The 20,182-nt window shown below is 38.3% G+C and overlaps 1 protein-coding gene across 1 annotated transcript in view; it reads right to left on the reverse strand.

The window, feature by feature from the left end:
• LOC105227364 (hemicentin-1) overlaps positions 1–20,182 on the reverse strand; it is a 211,585-nt gene that overhangs the window by 49,433 nt on the left and 141,970 nt on the right. Inside the window, exons 2-4 of the mRNA XM_049461379.1 lie at positions 13,837–14,186; positions 6,691–6,768; positions 3,448–3,580 (exon numbers count right to left, since the gene is read on the reverse strand). Coding sequence (XP_049317336.1) covers positions 3,448–3,580; positions 6,691–6,768; positions 13,837–14,186 — 561 coding nt within the window. The remainder of the gene's footprint in view (positions 1–3,447; positions 3,581–6,690; positions 6,769–13,836; positions 14,187–20,182) is intronic.

Genomic DNA, 20,182 nt, shown 5'->3' on the forward strand with positions numbered 1-20,182 from the left:
AGGTAAAGATGTGTTGGTTAGCAAATGTTGAATTTAGCTCAGACGCTAGCGCGCACGAAAGATAGCAGATAGATGGCTGAAGATAGAAGACTAAAGGGTCGAGAATTGCTCTCATTTAAATTGGCTCGTCGAACGCTGAGGCACGTATGACCGCGTCGCATGCAACAATTGCAATGATACTGAAATGAAGCGCTTGTAAGAATGTGTGTTAGTGTGTGTGTGTGTCTATACATAAGTATGTAACTTTATGCTGGCGAGCGTGAATGCATTTCTAGTCGCTTGTAGTTTGAATTTCAATTTGATTTCATTTGGCGACATTAGCGCTGGCATTTGAATTTATTTTCGTTGTTAAATTCGAATTGGACTTTGAATATGAATTTGAATTTGAATTTAAATTTGCATTTGAATTTGAATTTATATTTCCCGTTGCATATGCAACATTGCAACATTGCCATTTCTGCTTTGCATTCGCAGCTGTTTTTGCTCCTTTCGCGCTGCATTGTTGTTTCTTTTGTTGTACGCAATCAAAGTAAACTTTTGAAGTTTGGTGAATTGAAATTATTTGAGTTGGGCGTTGCAGCATCCTTGCCGCAGTAAGCTCTTTAACTTTGAGGCTGCCATCGAGCTATCAAACTTTCAAGTGAATGCTTTCCTTTGCGATTATCGATTATTGTCTGCCGTTCGTTCTGATTTTGTAATAATAATCTCCGATTTCTTTGATCCACATATGTGTATATATGTATTTATATATATAAAAAAGATAAAATGTACAAAGCTTGTGAAAACACATTTTTAAGTCGTCTCTCTCAAATGTCCAAGTTTTGACCTCCTAAACGCGGGACAGTCAAGAGGGAAGTGTTGAGTTGTTTCCACCTCATCTTCTTCCATACAGCTCCAGCAGATGGCCCGTTATAAAGATTCCGCGAAGCCCAGCTCTTTAGTAGTGGTACACAAGAGGATACGGGAGCACCGACCCGCTTACATTCTACTGATAGCGGTACTACCTGTTTCTTGTTTCCTGTGGCTTGGCACACATATCAGTCTTATCACAAAGACTCTCGATGCTATTGATAGCGAGGTTAGACAATATTTGACCATTTCTGAACGCACTGTAATGAGTGCAAGGCTAGTATTGCCGCTCTGCTAACTGAGTGCATGGTCCTTTCTCTGAAGGAGGCTTCACTCCGGAGCACTAAATCTACTGCAACCTTGGCCTGAAAGACACTGCAATAGTCAGGAAGTCTAAAGTTGGAGTTAATAGAGATCTCCTGACAGTAAACCGCTCCACCAACCTTCCCATGAAGCTTTAACCAATTCTTAAAGAATCTTACTGCCCCTCTTCTCCAACGACTTCTTTCCACCCACAACTCCCTCGAAGGTATATGGGCAGAGAAAAAGCCGCCAGAGTTCGGTTTGGCGACTCCAATGTCCAAATGATCCGGTTTGAAGTCAAAGTGAGTGAGAATTTCCGAATGTTCAGACACGAATTTTCTTAGGAACCTAGACTCTCTGAGTCTGATGGCAACCTTCGTAGCCATACACCTTCCGACGATGTCTACAAACACTATGTGCAACATGGCGTTAAGTGTCATGGTTGGAGTGGACCTTATTGCCCCACACATGCTGATGATGGCCGAACGTTAAATGCATTTGTGTTTCTTTGCAAGTGTGGTATTTTCTAGAACCCTCCATTACATAAAGACTCCATAGAACATAATGGGCTTGACTTTGTTGACGTGGAATACTTTCAGTGAGAGACCCCAGTTTTTGCCAATGGCTCCTCTACAGCAGTACAAAGCAATCAATGCCTTTTTTGCTCACTCCATAAAAGCTTCCTAGCCAGGATGTATCCCATTTGCGACGGCGATACCACCGGTATCTTCTAGGAAATAAAACCTTCTCGGTCTTATTTGGATTTATGGCGAGACCAAAGATAAAGTGGTGTTCCCCTACTGCGAACTATGCAATGTGAAAATATCTCGTCAAATGAAACAAGCTTTTCATGCAAGCACTTTCCAATTATTCAGTTTGTATGACAGCTATATGCTAAAGTAACCCGATCTGAACAATTTTCGCGAAAATTACGCAGTTACTTGGAACAGTCCACGTAAGATTTCATGAAGATACCAAAATAGGTTCCAGAAAAATATCAGCAAGATTCGCCATCCGCCATAATTTTTGTGTCCAGCGAGGTACTTTTAATCTAACACATCAATAACAAGCGTAGTGATCAACTATTATTGAAGATGTTGAGTTAGGTTAGATAACTAATGCCTCATGATGGCGGGCGATCACACTTAAACTGTTATGCATAGTCCTTTGTGAAGCCAGACGAAAAAATCTTGTTGTTGGATATCAGCCAACGATAAAACACCCTGAACCTATCACAAACTTGCTTAGATGTTCAATCTTACTGCACCGATCCGACACTGTCGAATTAGAACCCCTACAACCATTGAAATGTTTGCCTTTGCTGAGAACCTAGAGTTCATTAGACCACTAACGAATCTGCACCAAAAGGAACTTCCAACTGAACAACTGCTGGTAGTAGATCAACGCTTTCTGAGCTGTGCTGAGGCTCAAGAAACCGGTTGTGAACCACAAGAAGCCAAGGGAGGTTCTATCCGTTCCCATTCCACAGTTATTGAAACTGTAGTACTGTCGTAGCAAGCTCAACAGGGGTACAGTTTCCTAGAATGCAACACCCAACCAGGCTAATCAACTCGACGCTAGAGGTTAGAAGTCTAGACATCCATTCTAGCCTTGAGAGCACAGTCATGGACTGAACAGCTGCTGGTAGTAGATCAACGCTTGCTGAGCTGTTCTGAGGTCGATACCACAGGCCGATACCACAAGATGCTAACGGGGTTTCTATATACCGTGGCTAGGCAACCTCCGCTCGGAAGATGCTGCAGTGGTCGAGAAGCCCCAAATTGAACGTTATAGAAGGTTCCAGACAGTAAACTCCTCCACCAACACTCTTGGCAAGCTTGCTTACACCGACCTCGAAGTTATGTGAATTGAGAAAATACAGCCAGGGCTAGACTCGGCTACCTGGTAATCGAAAGATTTTGGAATGAATTTAAAATATGCGAAAATTCCAGTGTGTCAAGACTCGCAGGACTCTTAGTACCCGGATGCACTGACTCTGAGGAAAACTTTTGCCGTCATACAGCATGCGGTTATGTCCACCAGTACTACTTCGTACTACTACGGAGCTTATAACCACAGGCAAAGGTTAGAAACCTGGCGACTTGCTAAATAGCTACTGATATATACATATTTCGTGTTAATTAACAATTAACAAACAGTTACCACTAGAAGAACCATAGAAATCAATGAAATAAGTAACGATCAAATCAAAGTGCTCTAGCTACAAGAGCACAGTAACTTAAATTATCTCGTATTCGTTTGTTAGCTTTTTGTTTTCTCTTCTTGCTTACTCACCTATAACATTCAACCGGAAAGCCATGGAGATCTTCGGTTCCGTATTTACTTGACATTCATAGATGCCGCTGTCACGTGGCTGCGCGTACTTCACCTGCAGCGTCCAATCCTTGAAATCAGCGGTGCGTACAACCTGTGAATACAAAAGCAGGCAAGTTGAGGCAATCGAGCGCACATTTGCGGAAAGCTAATAACGTTGATTGTGTGTGTGTGTGGGAAATATTATATATACTTGCGTGTATGTGTGTGTTACTATATACTTATAATCACGTAAGCAAAACAACAAAAACAAAAGCTGCGCGCACTTTCGGACGTGCGTTCGACAAACGCAGCGCAATCAGAAGTTCGGCAGTGACACGGACAGCGAGTCGAAATTAGTTGCCAATATGTTAATTGGAGCCGAAGGGCGTGATCAGCGCCCGCGTTAGTACGAATCAAAAATTAACTCCGTTGAAAAGTTTGCGAATTCCGTGTTTTGTTTTGGCATGTGAGCGGTACAGTGCGCTGCAAGGTTGCTCTTTTTTGCTTCCTGAATAAGCACGTTTCTATATACATGTATGCATATATGACTTGTAATCAAATATTCGCCAAAATCGCTAGAAATAGATTTATATTCATTGCTTGTTTGCAAAGTGTAAGTAAACCAAACTCTACACTTTTCGCACAATTCTTAAATGCAATTAGAAAGCTTTTTGCAATTTTCGCATTAACCGGGTTTTTGCTGTGAAAGTTCGAAAGTAAACGCATTAGTTTCCCCACGGAGTTGATTTGTGCGCGCAAATAATGAAATTCACTCAATTTTCATTATTCAATAAATTCATTTGGCATTATGTTAATCAAATGCTTTCAGCTACGATTTAATTTTTTTTGTAACGGAATATTAAAATTGATTATATTATGTTGTTAAATATGAAAACGACACCATGGATAAGTCAGCCGGCGGAAGACCGGAAACATGGAAAACATTGAGTTAAACCGGTACGTGGCTCTCGAGACATCGCCCAGAAGATGGGAGTTAGTCATCAAACCATTTTAAACCATCTGCAGAAGGCTGGATACACAAAAAAGCTTCATATTTGAGTGCCGCAAATTTGATTTGACGCAAAAATACCTTCTGAACCAAATCAACGCCGGCGATATGCTGCTGAAACGGAACGAACTTGACCCATTTTCGAAGCGGATGGTGACTGGCGACGAAAAATGGATCACATACGACAATATCAAATAAAAACGGTTGTGGTCGAAGGCCGGTGAATCGTCTCAAACAGTGCCTAAGCCAGGATTGACGGCCAGGAAGGTTTTGTTGTGTGTTTGGTGGAATTGGCAGGGAATCATCCAGTATGAGATGCTTCCATATGGCCAGACGCTTGATTCTACTATCTACTGCGGACAACTGGACCGCTTGAAGCAGGCGATCGACCTGAGAGGTCCAGAATTGGCCACCGAAAGGGAGTAGTGTTCCACCAGGACAACGCCAGACCACACACTTCGTTGAAGTGTGAAGAAAGAAAGAAGCTACGGGAGCTCTGATGGGATGTTTTATCGCATCCACTATATAGCCCGGACATAGCTCCAAGTGATTACCACCTGTTCCTGTCCATGACGAACGCCCTTGTTGGTGTAATGTTGAACTCAAAAGAGGCTTGTGAAAAGTGGCGGGTTCTTCGCAAATAAGGAGGGGCTTCTACGAGGGGGGGTATTATGAAGTCGCCGTCTACTCGTAGATGAAAACAGATTATCGAACGAAAGCATTGAATAAAGAGCAAAAAAAGCGGAAGGGTCCAACAAGTTTGACAATCTTATATTTCATTTCTAAAAAGAGTGGGAATATAAAGGACTATCCATTTCGAATGACACGCTGAATCGAAGCAGGCGATCGATAAGCATAGGCGGGATTATAAGCATAGATTTTGAACTTTACAGTCTAACGGTGTGATATCACACGATCTTGATGGCCAATTGACCAGCCCAAAACGTGATATTATCCACTCACCGGAGTGTTCTCTCAATAAATCCATTGATTGATGCGATGTGTGGGAAGTGGTGCCGCTGTGTTGAAACTAAATGTTCCCGAGATCACGAGCTACAATGGAAGCTTTGGAAAATGTGGGATTTTCTTAGAACTTTACAAGAACTCATAGAGTGAAGCAATCTGGCTCGGGAAGGTCGGACGGCTTCAGTTCTTGCACAAGCAGTTTTTGTACCATCACCTTTTTGTGGGCATTCGCTTTCAACAGCACTGATAGAAGCTGCCTATCTGACGTGATATCTAAATTTGGTATCCCTACGAAAGTCATACGGTTATGCATAAGTTTTACCAATAATTTAGGCCTGGAGATTAACCACCGAATACTCTTTCGACGAACAATAATTACGCCCATTATTCCCGTCCAATTGCACGGCGCGATAACATGGACGAAGGTACCATGAACTACATGAGCTCTACGGATGCTTGAATTAGGTCATGTCGTTCGCATAGAATATGAAGCTCAAGCGAAAAACTCATTCGAATCGGTAGCTATGAGTGGGCAACGGGAGCAATTGCGCCCACGCAACCAATGGAGAAACCAAGTGCGAAGCGACATGTCTGTATTTCGGATGTATAACTGGCGTGAGCTCACGAAGGCTAGAGGCTACTGGCGAAGTCTTCTATTTCCAGATTGAGCAACGGTTGTATTTTCACAGAAGAAGGCCATCTTTCATTAAAAAAAAGTTGATGCCTAGTGTGGTTTCTATGTCAGAAGTGTGATATGTAATTCGTCAGAACTAATGAATTAATCAGAGTAATCGGTAAGGGTCAGCTTTACAAACAAATTATTCCCGAATTATGGGTTCCCCAAATCTATATCAACTAATAGTAATCACGACGTAATTTTTTTTTTAAAACTTATTTTAGAGACCGCAGCATATCGAGAAATGGGCTCATCAATTTCATCACATATGTCATATCTGTTGGCACTTTAGACTAATTTTTCTAGGGTATTTCAAGAACCATGTTTATGCAAGTAGTAAGCCAAGTAGGACAAATCATTCGACATGCAATTAGCGAAATAAATCTGTAGGATGCTAGTAAATTTGTTAAGACAGGGTGGTCCTTTTAAGATGCAATTGAATTCTGTTCCCATAAAAATTATTCGATATGTGACCGATATTTTCTTATATATAGTATGTCGTTAAGAAATTGAGGTATAGTGCCAATAACTTGTGAACTTGTGTGAACTTTATGTGCGCAATAATACTTGCCTGAAATCGTTCGTCGGACGTATAAGTCAGAATGCCAGCGGTTAAGATATGTAAATCACGTTTTCGGATCCATGAAACCTGCAAACGATAAAAAAGACGATATTTTTAATTTTATATAATTTTTTACTTAAATTTTACTTAACTAATAAAAATCATTATGAGATGCAGCGATAAAGCAACTATACAAACTAAGTGAATATGAGAGAAGCAGTCAAATAAAATATTAAATTCAAGGCGATTTAATTAATAAGTATTTACCAAGGATCTATGTACATAATATATTGAAGTAACATAATGTGTATACATAAATATATCTTATATATTTTCTTAAATACATACATATATACAATTGGTCAATAATTACACCAAACGAGTTAGTCTTGTTTCTATCCGACTTTCACTTCAGTTACATAACTCAACTCGGACGAAATTATGCAAACAACAAACTTACAGATAAATTTCTAAAAACACAACAACAAAACCAAAAACAAAAACTAAATCTATGCAAGAAATTGAAACGAGTTGCGTTGAGTTGAGTTGAGTTGAGTTGAGTTGAGTTGAGCGCAGATAGAGATAGAGTAAAAACCAATATTGCTTCCGGGAATTTCATTTGATGAACCAAATTGCCTTGGCCAAAGCCAAAGGAATCGTGAAGTGAAGGCAGCAGGGCAGAGAAAAAACTGCAATCTTTGCCGCCGGGAGTTAGAGGCAAGTTGCCGATTGGCGCAAAGTGCAAGAAGTGAAATGCAAAAATCGACAAACAAGCGGTTCAGGTCATTGTTGTTGTTGGTGTGTAAGTTTTGCGTTTGTTGGTATTTGCAGAGAAACAAAAAGTCAATCACTTTTCTTAATCTTCATGTTTATGGGTCAGAGAGGAAATAACAGTAAAAGTATTAGTAAATCGGTTTAAATATGCACAAAGAGAAGGCAAATATTTTTGTTGACCCAGCAGCAAAAGTTGGTAGCGATGAGAAAGTATGAAACATTTGAGCTCAAGCGCTGGTGTTGATAGTTTTATGCAATTTGAGCTATCTAGATATCAGTAATAGAATCTTTAACCAAATAGGTGCTTTGTTGGACTTTGTAGAATATTGAGTGAAGTACTCTCTCAACGAACAAATCTCAAAGATCACTTCAGGACTTTCGAAATGTATGGATATATGTATATCCAGGAAATGTTCTATTAAACATTCTGATCAACGATGAGAGACTATGGGTTTAACATCGGTTTTAAACCAGCAATTTTTAAGGGTAAATTTATTTTTTAGGGATTTTGGAGACATCCATGAAATTTAATAAAGGGTGATTTTTTAAGAGCTTGATAACTTTTTTTAAAAAAAAACGCATAAAGTTTGCAAAATCTCATCGGTTCTTTATTTGAAACGTTAGATTGGTTCATGACATTTACTTTTTGAAGATAATTTCATTTAAATGTTGACCGCGGCTGCGTCTTGGGTGGTCCATTCGGAAAGTCCAATTTTGGGCAACTTTTTCGAGCATTTCGGCCGGAATAGCCCGAATTTCTTCGGAAATGTTGTCTTCCAAAGCTGGAATAGTTGCTGGCTTATTTCTGTAGACTTTAGACTTGACGTAGCCCCACAAAAAATAGTCTAAAGGCGTTAAATCGCATGATCTTGGTGGCCAACTTACGGGTCCATTTCTTGAGATGAATTGTTGTCCGAAGTTTTCCCTCAAAATGGCCATAGAATCGCGAGCTGTGTGGCATGTAGCGCCATCTTGTTGAAACCACATGTCAACCAAGTTCAGTTCTTCCATTTTTGGCAACAAAAAGTTTGTTAGCATCGAACGATAGCGATCGCCATTCACCGTAACGTTGCGTCCAACAGCATCTTTGAAAAAATACGGTCCAATGATTCCACCAGCGTACAAACCACACCAAACAGTGCATTTTTCGGGATGCATGGGCAGTTCTTGAACGGCTTCTGGTTGCTCTTCACCCCAAATGCGGCAATTTTGCTTATTTACGTAGCCATTCAACCAGAAATGAGCCTCATCGCTGAACAAAATTTGTCGGACGTAAAGCGCGAAACACATTTCGAACCGAACACTGATTTTGGTAATAAAATTCAATGATTTGCAAGCGTTGCTCGTTAGTAAGTCTATTCATGATGAAATGTCAAAGCATACTGAGCATCTTTCTCTTTGACACCATGTCTGAAATCCCACGTGATCTGTCAAATACTAATGCATGAAAATCCTAACCTCAAAAAAATCACCCGTTACATATATGCATTTTGACTTCCTATCGATTACTTATCGAAATCGGCCAAATCGGACAACTATATCACATAACTCCCATAAAACCGATTCTTATGTTTATGGACCCTAATGATTTGCCAGAGTTCAACAGATCGAGCCTCAAGCACTTTTTTGGCTAGATTCCGGAATTAAAAACATTAAGTCAGTTTTAGAATCAGTCAAATTTTGCCACTTATTCGAAAATAAGCAAAAATCTTTTTTAAATATAAAAACGCTACAATATTGTTATCAAGCTATAAAGGTTAAAGAAAACTTTCAAACTAAAAAAAATATTACGGAAGGGTTGCCAGCCATTTCGAAATTGTAATTAAATATAATTTTTACATCAACGAATTATTATAAGACTGCATTAAACTATATAAATTTAAGAAAGCTTAACGAAAATGATATTTTCTGGAGAGGTTGCCACCAGTTTCAAAATTTTAATACAATCAAATTGATCGTATTGCAAAAGAAATATTAAAAAAAGGGAGCGAATATGGTTGGGAGTTTTAGAATATTTTCGTGTAGGGTTACCACCCGTTCATTATAATTCGATGCAATTGATAGGTTAACACATTATTGCTATATGTATATTAAACTAAAAAACGCTAATAAGATTTATAATTGGAAATACATTCTGGAAGAGTTGCCATCAGTTAAAAAATTGTACTTAAAAAAATTTATAGATGCACAAGTTATTATAAATTGAAAATCAAGCTAATGAATGCTAATAAGACAAATTGTAAAAATTTTAAAGAAGGGTTGCCACTTGTTAGGAATTGTAAATCAATATATTGGAGGGGTTCAAAAATTGTTATTAAATGAAAATTTAATTAATGAAAGCTAATAATTATTATAATTGAAAATATTTTTGAGAAGAGTTGCCACCAGTTAAGAGATTGTACTTCAATAAAATTGATGGATTCATAAATTATTACTAAGTGGAAATTAAAAATATGGAAACTAAGATATTTAATTGCAAATATTTCCTGGAAGAGTTGCCACTCTTTCAATTTTTTATTCTATTAAATTTGTAAAATAAAAGAAAATTTGGAATATAGACGTTAAAGTAAACAGCTTTAAGAATTATTTGATTTGTATATGTATAATACGACTTTTTGAAAACGGTTACTAACTGTTTCAAAAAATAGTGACAGTAAATACATATAGTATGTACTATAAATGGATACTATCGTTTCATCACTTGAGGAAGCGATTAGTGTAAAGGACTTCGCTGTTCGGACCTTCCTTGATATTGGGGGTGCTTTCAATAACATCATGCCGGAAGGAGTCTTAACTGCTCTGGACGATCTTGGGGTTGAATCAAACCTCAAACACCTCATGTTCAGTCCTCTCTACGGCAGTGTGATCGAAACGGAATGGGGAAACGTACGCATGTAAGTAGGGGAACCCCACAAAGTGGAGTTCTCTCTCCTCTTCTATGTGCCCTGGTCGTTAATGACTTGCTTAAAAAACTTGAAAATCGTGTGTGCCTATGATGTAGCACTTATGGTCAAAGAAAAGTTTCTGAGTACCGTGTACGAGTTGACGCAAGAATAACTCAGCATCGTAAGAAATTGGGCCGTCGGAAGTACTATCGCCATCATCGCCATGTTTTATATACTAGAAGAAGATCCCGTTGGCACCGCAAATGGGAAGGAGTTGTCTTCTATCTCATCATTGATAAGAAGATTCAGAAAAAAGGCATCAATTGCCTTGTACTGTTGGTAAGGAGCCGTGGTCTCTCACCGAAAATGGTCTTCTGACTCTACCACACCATAGCCAAGCCCATTATGTTCTATAGAGTCTTTATACGGTGGAGGGCTATATAACAGACCACACTTGCAAAGAAACTCGAGAGCGTTCAATGAGCGGCGTTCATCAGCAAAGGACCACTCCAATCATGACACTTAACGTAATCTTGGACATATTTCCCATAAACATTGTCGGAAGGTGTATGGCTGCCAAGGATGATATCAGACTCAAAGAATTAGGGTTCCTAAAAGAACACGTGTCTGAACACTCGAAAATCATCACTCACTTTGACTTCATCACTGGATCACTTAGGTCATGGAATCACAAACCGAACTCTAGCGGCTTCTTCTCTACCCATATACCAGCGAGGAAATTGTGAGTGTGGCTCCTTCAGGCTTGCAGGAGTGGGGCAGTGAGTTTCTTTACGGATGAATCGAAGCTTGTAGGGAAGCTTTGTGGAGGGGTTACTGCTCTCTATCAACTCCAACTTCAGATTTCCTGACTACTACTATTCCAGCCATTAAGGTAGCAGTAGAATTACCATCCACTCAGATAGTGACTATATTAGCCTTGTACTCATTAACAGTGCGTTCAGGGATGGTCTTCGCGAAAGCTTGGCCAGCGCTGGGCCACTATCGGTATATGCGCTTTCGCAAAAGTCTTTTGGCCCAAGATCGATCGCAAGAGATCTAGTGATCACATTAAGGCTAGCCTTTCCCTAGTTTTGGGGCTTTTAACAGGCCATTGCTTTATTGGCGCCCACCAGTAAAGCTGGAAATCTTGCCAGACGCCAGACGCCAGACGCAGAAGTATGTAAACAAATCAACACTTCTTTCTTGACTGTCCTTGGGAGCGCATACCTTCGGACAACTTACCGAACTGGCAGGAATGGAAAATAAACGACTGTGCAAATTTATACTGGCTCCTAAATGTTTTGCGAACATAGGAGTTCTGCTTTTCTATGGCTTCACAAAGGATTACATTTAGCAGTCCACGTGTGATCTTTGATCAGCCATCCAACCTAACCTAACTTAAATACATACATAAATAAAATGTAAGCAAAGATAATCAATTGAAAGAAGTATTAATGTCATATGTAAAAGGTATCAAACACAGACATTTTGCAATGAAATAATCAATTTATTAATAAAATCAATATTAAATAATAAATTTTCATTTTTAAGTCTAAGAAGTATAAAATTGGTTTTCTGAAGTTATTTTCTCAAACCAGTTAAGTAACACTGTAAAATGTATGCCAATAAAAATAATTTAAATTTATTGAAATAAAGATTAATTTCAAAAGAAACTCATAATACTTGCAAACAAACAAACGGGAAGCAACCAAGATACATATAGTAGGGGAGCCCGGAGTGCTAAATTTGCAGTTACTGGAGCGTCATGGAGACTTACTAGATTGTCAGGATAACGTTTAAATGAAAAGAAAGTCTAGGTGAAGTTTTCCATTTTAGTGGGGAGAAGAGCGGGAAATTGGTGTCAAAAATGTAAAAAAAAAACAGTCACATGAAAATACTCAAGCGCGTCAGTCATTTATGGTATATACGCGCATTGTATTTCTGATAGTCGATATATATTAATCTGACAATCAAGTCAGGGTTGAAGGCCGTAATGACAGGTTAAAAAAAAAAAAAAAAATAAGTTACTCGAGCGCGTCAGATTTTCTAAGCGAATGTTAATGAACCTCTAAAAAGTGTACCATTTAATATTCTGACAATTTCGACGTGGACAAAAGTCATTTATTGATTTTAAAACTTGTAAAAAAAAAGGTGACCTTGAGATACTCGAGCGCGTCAGATTTTTATACAGTGGGATGAACTTGATGTCAGAGTCTTCCCAAAAGATAATCTGACAATTATATAGAGGCATATCGTTAATCTGACGATTTAAAAGTGGAAGAATTCTGTTTGGTTCTTGTTTTTGTTACAGGATGTAATAGAAACAGTGTATACATATACATATGTATACAATATTATATGTATTATGTATATTGTATACATATACATACATATGTATATGTATAGAAAATTGAATAATTTATTAATATGAAAATAGATCTAAATATTAATAAAAAAAAGTTAGAGTTTGTGGAATAAACTTTTTTTTCATACGTTTCTTCGCCACAGTAAACACATTTGACACTAACGTCACTCATTTTTACAATGGATGTAAAACTGATCGCTATAAACGAACGAAACAAACAAAAGTGTCAAGCGTTTACTAACAACAACCACGCTATGGTGATTAGTACGCTTGACCTTTTATCGACGATTTTACCTCTATCGCCCCACGGAAATTGTCAGATTATATGATTTTCGTGATTCTGACAGAATTACCTTTAAAATGAAAAAAAAATCTATCGCGCTCGAGTATTTCAAGGTGACGTTTTTTTTTTTACAGATTTGTCACCCTGCTATTTCTCTAAGCCACTCTCAAACTGTCAGAATATTGAAATATACACTCGTCTTCATGCATTTAACATACCATCTCTTAATCTGACGCGCTCGAGTTTCCCGAAGGATCGATTTTTTTTCTCTAATCTGACGAACCCCCCCCAACGCACGCCTCCATATTAAGGGCTCATATTTGGTAGGGGTACATTAAAAGGTGCAATGTTTCTCCCCATAAAGTTTTCTGACACGCTTAAGTAACTGCAAAAATCCCCTCTTGGGCTCCCCTACTAATATGTATATAAAAATAATATTAAAATTTTTCAAGGGAACTTGTTTGCCAGCTGTAGTCGTTTGAAATCAATTCGAATTTTTTTGCGCCTCAAGTTATTTTCACAGTAAATAAAATATTTTGAATTCGGTTTCAAGAGGAATTCATAGCAAAGTCTCTGCCAAAAAGGAAAGTAGCTTAAAAGTAACCAAATAAGCAAATACAAATATGAATTTGCAATAAAGCAAGGAAGTAAGTTTAAAGTGTGAAGAAAGGCGAGAAAGCTGTAGAGCTGGCAGAGGGAAGAGTATTGTAGGATTGAGTAAAAGTAAACACTTAAATGAAGCAAAGTAAGTAAATATTACATATGTACATATATACTGGGTATTACGAAAATTTACAGCTTTTATAAGCAATGATTTACGTACAACACCTTACGCTCATCAAACTCACCGATTTATCACCCAAATGTTCGACCCGACAATTTATCGCTGCCGTTTGACCCGAACGCGCTGTTATATTTCGTGGCATGCCAAAATCAAATCTCGGCGGTGGGTAAGTGGTCAGCTCCGGCTGTTGCTCACCCGAAGCTGTGGGCGCCACGAATGCGCCACGGAAGTCCAGCATATTGATATTGCTTGATTGTTGCTGCTGATGACTATGCTGGAACTGCTGCGGTGTGTATTGCTGACTGTTGCGGTGTAGTGCTGCATAGCTGGGTACATTGGCGGCGGCGGGTTGCAACGAGTAACTTTCAGTGCCGGCGGAGGCCAAAACTATGGCGGGTTGTTGCACAAGGGTGGCTGCAAAGAGATAGTTGAAAATTTGTATGGGTGTTATATGAAGTGCGTTTTGATAGTAAAAGAAATAAAAATAATAAAACAACGATATGGTAACTGGAGTTAAGGTGAAGGCTTAAAGTTTTTTTTTTTAATTTTCGAATTCAAATCAAAGTAACCTAAGCGATAGTTACCAACTTCGTTTATTAAGATATACTTCTGAGCATTATAAAGCTTAAAGTCAAAGAGTAACAAAATGCTCTTCTTATTCAATATTGGAGTAAAGAACGTTATAGAGATTTTAGTCATTTTTGGAACAGTATCATATATACCATATTGAGTAATTTTGGGTAACACTTTGGCGACGTCATCACAGATTTTCACTTCTATAATAACCCTTTAGATATGCACTCTTTATTATTATTTTAATTTTATAAACGGGACTTCTTGCAGAAAAGAGTCACACCCAACCTCATAAGACATCCCTTCTTTATTCAAAATTTGTGTGCCTTAATGGAATTATTACAGAGTTGGGGCACTTCTTGTCTACCTCCCTAGAGAGACAGAAAAAAAAACATGAATGTCTTGTTTCTTCACAATATATTTCAGTTTCTTGGATGAATAAATATATCTTCAATATATTTTTAGTAAATTACGAGTCAATCATACACACACAAACAGCTCTACACTTTGATCTACTGTTACAAAAGAATAATTCAATACTTTTGACATCTATACGGTCTCAAAAGATCTCCAATATTCACTGCGGTACAAGTACACAAGACATTGCGTAAGTAAATATGTACTACTCCGCGCCAAAATGTGTGCTTTGTATGTTACGTCGATATGCAGATACCACAAGCATTAGCTTCACTTACCAACGCATTACTCATACGCCCCATCGTACGACTTAATGTTAGCTGTGCCAACTTCGACTTTAACGCCCTTGCAAGATATTTGAGTAATGATTGCACTTAGTGGATGACCTGTTGCTACAATGCAATATTGCAGCAATGCAATGTGAGAATGCGAGCGAGAAGTTATGAAAAGAGCTTTGTATTGCAAAATCTACAGCTTTAAAGTGTCGATATGGAATTTGCTGTCGAACTAAGTTTCTTCCTCAGTTTTTCAGTTAGCGATCTGAAATTTTACATACGTTCATGTCTACCCTAAAAGCGGTTCATTTGTTGAAACCGCTGATATCGGATCACTATAGCATATAGCTACCATACAAACTACGCATACGAAATAAGGTGATTGTATGCAAAATTTTTTCATTTGTCAAATATCTGCACGAAAATTAGCACCAGTTATTGTCTAAGACAACAGTACAATCTCTGCAGAAATGTTTCAAATCCCAACACATTTTTGACATCAGTTACTCATTTCTACTAAATGAAAAACTATAGTATTTGATAATATTCAATCACTTTTCATAATGATAGCATAATTTTTCTTCTAGACTGTTTTGGCTTCTGCACACATATGGAGATGTACTTCCACAAACATGCAAGTTTATTAAAAATTTTCATATATTAATAATAATTTTCATATCTTAATAAAAGTATATCTCCATTTTCTTCCACCTGTCGTTTTAAATTAGCTTCCATTCATTTCTAAATTTCCATATGCTTTCCAGGAGAAAGTAAAAGTTTTGTGCTAACCTTCCGCCATCTGTCTTTCTCAACATGTGCTGCATGTGAAATCAATTTCCTTCTGCCACACATTCGTCCGTGGGCTCGCATGCACAGCTTATTTAATGTCTGCGACAGCTGGTAACTAAGACAGTATGTATAAGTTGTTGACCTAATTTCATAACAATGTTCAATTGAGAAGCGGAAAGCAAGGATCAATGAGTTCGAAAGAATATTAATTTGTATATATTTTTACATATATGTTAGAAATAACAGTACTTAATTAGATCCAAGAAAGTAAAGGTAGCATTTCAGTGTGTACAGTGCACACCTCCATTGCTGCTACGGACCACAGTATCGAAGAAGATCGGAATGAATTCCACCGCCCTCGCGCAAGTTACCGCCAATAAGCTTTTGGTATTGATTTATAACCAACCTAATTATAAAAAATATCCAATTTTCTCAAGACCACTTAATAGCAAATAACTTGATCTGAATACAAGAAAGAAAGTGTCATTTTTATTAATCAAGCAAAGCTAGAGTTGGTCACTAATCCCGATTTTCAAAAAAAAATGTTGTTCATGGATGAAGTTCACTTGTGGTTGTATGAGAACGTAAATAAACAAAATTGTCACTTTTGGGGGATGACAATCCAAAAAGCCTTGTAGAAACGCCGTTGTATCCTCAAACAATCGCTGTTTGGTGTGCTCTATGGGCAGAGGGAATGATCCATATTTATTCCATAATTTCTATATTTCTTCAAAAATTAAGCCGACTATTATGTCACACTAAATAGCCCTAATTAACCCCATTTTGGTGTCCGAATTGGAGGATATTGATGGAGACGACTTTTGGTTCCAACAGGATGGCCCTAGATGTCAAACAGCCAATGAAACAATAAATTCAAAGAAACTCTTGGTAAGCGCATCAACTGACAACAGAACTGTGGCTTAGCCTCCGGGAATAACTTATCTGAAATCAGTTTTAAGACCTGCTTGACATACACCTAGCACAAGTCTCATTGTTAGCTGTCTTCGATTCGTCAAGTTGTATAGCACTGACAAATAACTGTCGAAAATTATCTATATTTGGTAGTACTGTACTGGTTTGGGAGCACTGAGATTTCTGATAGCTCAGTTAATAAGGAAAAGGGAAGCGAGACGCTTCCCAAAAATCCCAACATCTGACCAACTACAGTGGGATAAGCCTCCCGAACATCACATATAAGGTTCATATATGCTCAACAAACTGATTGGACCTTATTAATGTGGCTTTATGCCTGGAAAATCAACAACAAGGTGTCGAAGTGTTAGATAATTTTGTCAATCTTGGAACCAGCATTAACAGCAATAACAATTTCAGCCTCGAAATCCAGCGCATAATAACTCTTGCCAACAGGTGCTACTTCGGACTGAGTAGGCAATTGAGTCCATGACTCCATCTTCTCTCAATGCAAATACAGATGTATAATTTGAATTAACACGAGCTATGTAATCTATCTTCAACATCCTAAGATGAGAAGGTTCTCATTAGAAGGGTATCGCATTATATGAAGCCATAAAACTCAAACAACGGCTAATATGAATTTCGTTTCAGTCATATTTTTTGATGATAAATGCTTACTAAATATAGAGTTCTTCATACTTACAAGTAATTGGGATAAGGATGAAACACTTTCTTTTAGCGCGAATTAAAAAAAAAATACAAATCGGACTTATCGTTTCAAAAGCATAACTCCATAATATTTGAGGATTCTTGGTAAAATCCACAGTTCTCAGAAAATGCAAAACTAAGCTTAAAAAAAGAGAACAGAAACTGAGTAATGGACCAAATATACTTCTTCATACATTTGCTATCCATTTGTTGCTATGTTGTTGATGAGGGTCACTTAAGATTACTTCCACTTTTCATGCATTCAAACGCATTATTCCTTTATTTCACGAAACCAAGCATTGATGGGAGCAATACAAAAGCAAAAGTTGAAAAACCTGTCAGATTAAAGCAATCCTAGCAGCAACGAGTTTTAAAATTTTATTCGCTCTTTTTTCATGCACCCATTCTTAATAAATTCACCTGGTATGCATGCATAGACTCGCATCAGCACCTGGTGATAGCCAACCATTTCGTTTTGTTGACTGATTCCACTTTATAGTCTTTCAACCGTTGCGTTCGTTCAACCATCTTAAGAGTAAATTTCCTGCGGCAATGAAGCTGTTACTTTGCATTTTGTAAATCTTTCGCCATTTTCCTTTTACGCAGCTTTTATCAGTGCACCCTTTCATGCAGGGCAAGGCTTTAGTGTCACATTTATGCTTCCGCCTTAAAATAACGCTTTTTTCGTAACCTGAGGTTATGACTGCGTATGAGTGTGAGTGTATTCAATGAAATTCCGAGACTCTTTACAAATTGTGCTGGAACTTATATTAAAAAGAGGATACGCAATGTACGAGTGTAGTCTCATATAGGTCCTTGCCATATGTCAAATGGAGTTTTGTCAAAAAAAGCCTTAAATTTGCTTTAACAGTATAAAGTATATCTAGCACCTTAGTTATCTGGCAACTCTGAATTTAAAATTTTTGATCTGTGGGTGTCTACAGGTTCTTCGTAACGCCAGATGGAGGTGTACGTCATGTAGGTCATGAAACTTCTACCAGTCGCCAGAACTGTGAAACTCTTAGATATCTAAGCCGAGTTCTAAACTTGCACTTTCGACATACATATGTCAGCGTTAAGAAAGCCGATACGGCTCAATGTGATACAAGTAATTTGTGACTTGTGTATGACTAAGCCAACAACCGTCTCATAGTCTTTTCGAGACCGTGTAGGTAGAAAGTTTGCGTATTTTCCTTCCTCTCCTTGCACATGACTTCGGCAATCCTGCTTGCCTCTAAGGCCTGCCATCTCACCGGGATCCAACTGTCACCCCTTTCAGAAATTTCATTGTGTACCGTTTTTTGTCACTTGCGTATTAGTTGAACTTGTTCAGTAGCCAAGCGGATGGCACTTTTGGCAATCTCACCCGTTATTTCGTTTCTCGGAACGCACTTATGGCCTAGAGCCCTATTATGTATACAGCCTGTTTCTGGAAGCCACTATATCTTCTATTCTCCTCCTGTCTCTCCAGACATTCTCTGCTGCCATGCAATGTTAGATTATTGCTGTAATTGATTGGCTTGCTGACGTACGAGTATATATCGATATTTCTTATTAGCTATATCAGCAGCTCTCCTAAACGCAACCACTTCTACCTGGAAGATACTGGAGTATTTCTGTGTTATGAAGAGTCATCTGAGATCTAACTCCACGCAAAAGTTCCCCAGGCCACCTCATCAGCTATTTTTGAACTGTCAGTATAGATGCGGAAAAGTCCGATGTTGGATCGCGCACCCCTGCAGCATATATCTACTTTTAATTGGACTTAAAGCCTTCACTTCAAAATAGAGTGTAAGGAAAAGTGATCTATTTTTACCACCGATCCCCTGTCTATCCTAGATATGTCCGAAGTCTTTTATGGAAAATTCACCTAACGCCGCCAATCTTGCAACTGCTTTCGCTCCCAAACTGACCACTGCAATTCCAGTTAGTGGCAGGTTGAGCAACCTTTCAAACGTAGCCGTTGTGGTCACTCTTAGTGCTCCCGTTATGCATAGAGCGTCGAACCGCTGAATTCCTTCCAACGGTTTACTGCATGAGATTTTTCTGGCAGCGGTACGCCGGACCAATGCATAAAAGAACTGGTGAGAAGCACTTTGTTGACCATATCACCTTCTTACAAGCATCAGCGGTCTTTCTCACACTCTCTCCCACAATGGGATTCAACGTCAGTTTGCCGTCCAAAAATTCTCCCAGGTACTTGGAACGATCTTACATTTTTACAGCTTTGGATTGAAAAATTGTTTTTTCAGTTTTTTTGATTGTTTCCGAATACTTATTCATACATAGTTTGTATATTTATTAAACTTCAATAAGAGCCCGACCTCATTAAAAGAACTTCTTTATATTTCGCTATTTACAGGAGGATGGAGACATGTGAATTCCCTGTGCGCCGTTTACTTAACAATGGCCAGAAACGATTCTTTTACATACTTATGGCTCAAGCAGCTCACGACTTCCGGTCTTAGACCAAGTATCCTTTGGATAGCCAAAGAACATCCGTTTGAAGGTGAGCTAAAGTGAGAATGCAAATCATTCCTTCCAGCCACGTAAAAAATACAACCTCCATTAAACCAAAAAAACAGCCTCTGCGCCGATGTAAACTCGGCTATAGCCGCGTAAGCAGTGTCTACGCCAATAAAGAAGAATAATATTTATAGGGTACGCCATATTTTATGTTAATAAACCTCATCAAACGTCATTGCATTGATGTAAATCGATATCGAGGAATCA

The sequence above is a fragment of the Bactrocera dorsalis genome, chromosome 1 (assembly GCF_023373825.1).
Source record: "Bactrocera dorsalis isolate Fly_Bdor chromosome 1, ASM2337382v1, whole genome shotgun sequence".
Classification (NCBI taxonomy): domain Eukaryota; kingdom Metazoa; phylum Arthropoda; class Insecta; order Diptera; family Tephritidae; genus Bactrocera; species Bactrocera dorsalis.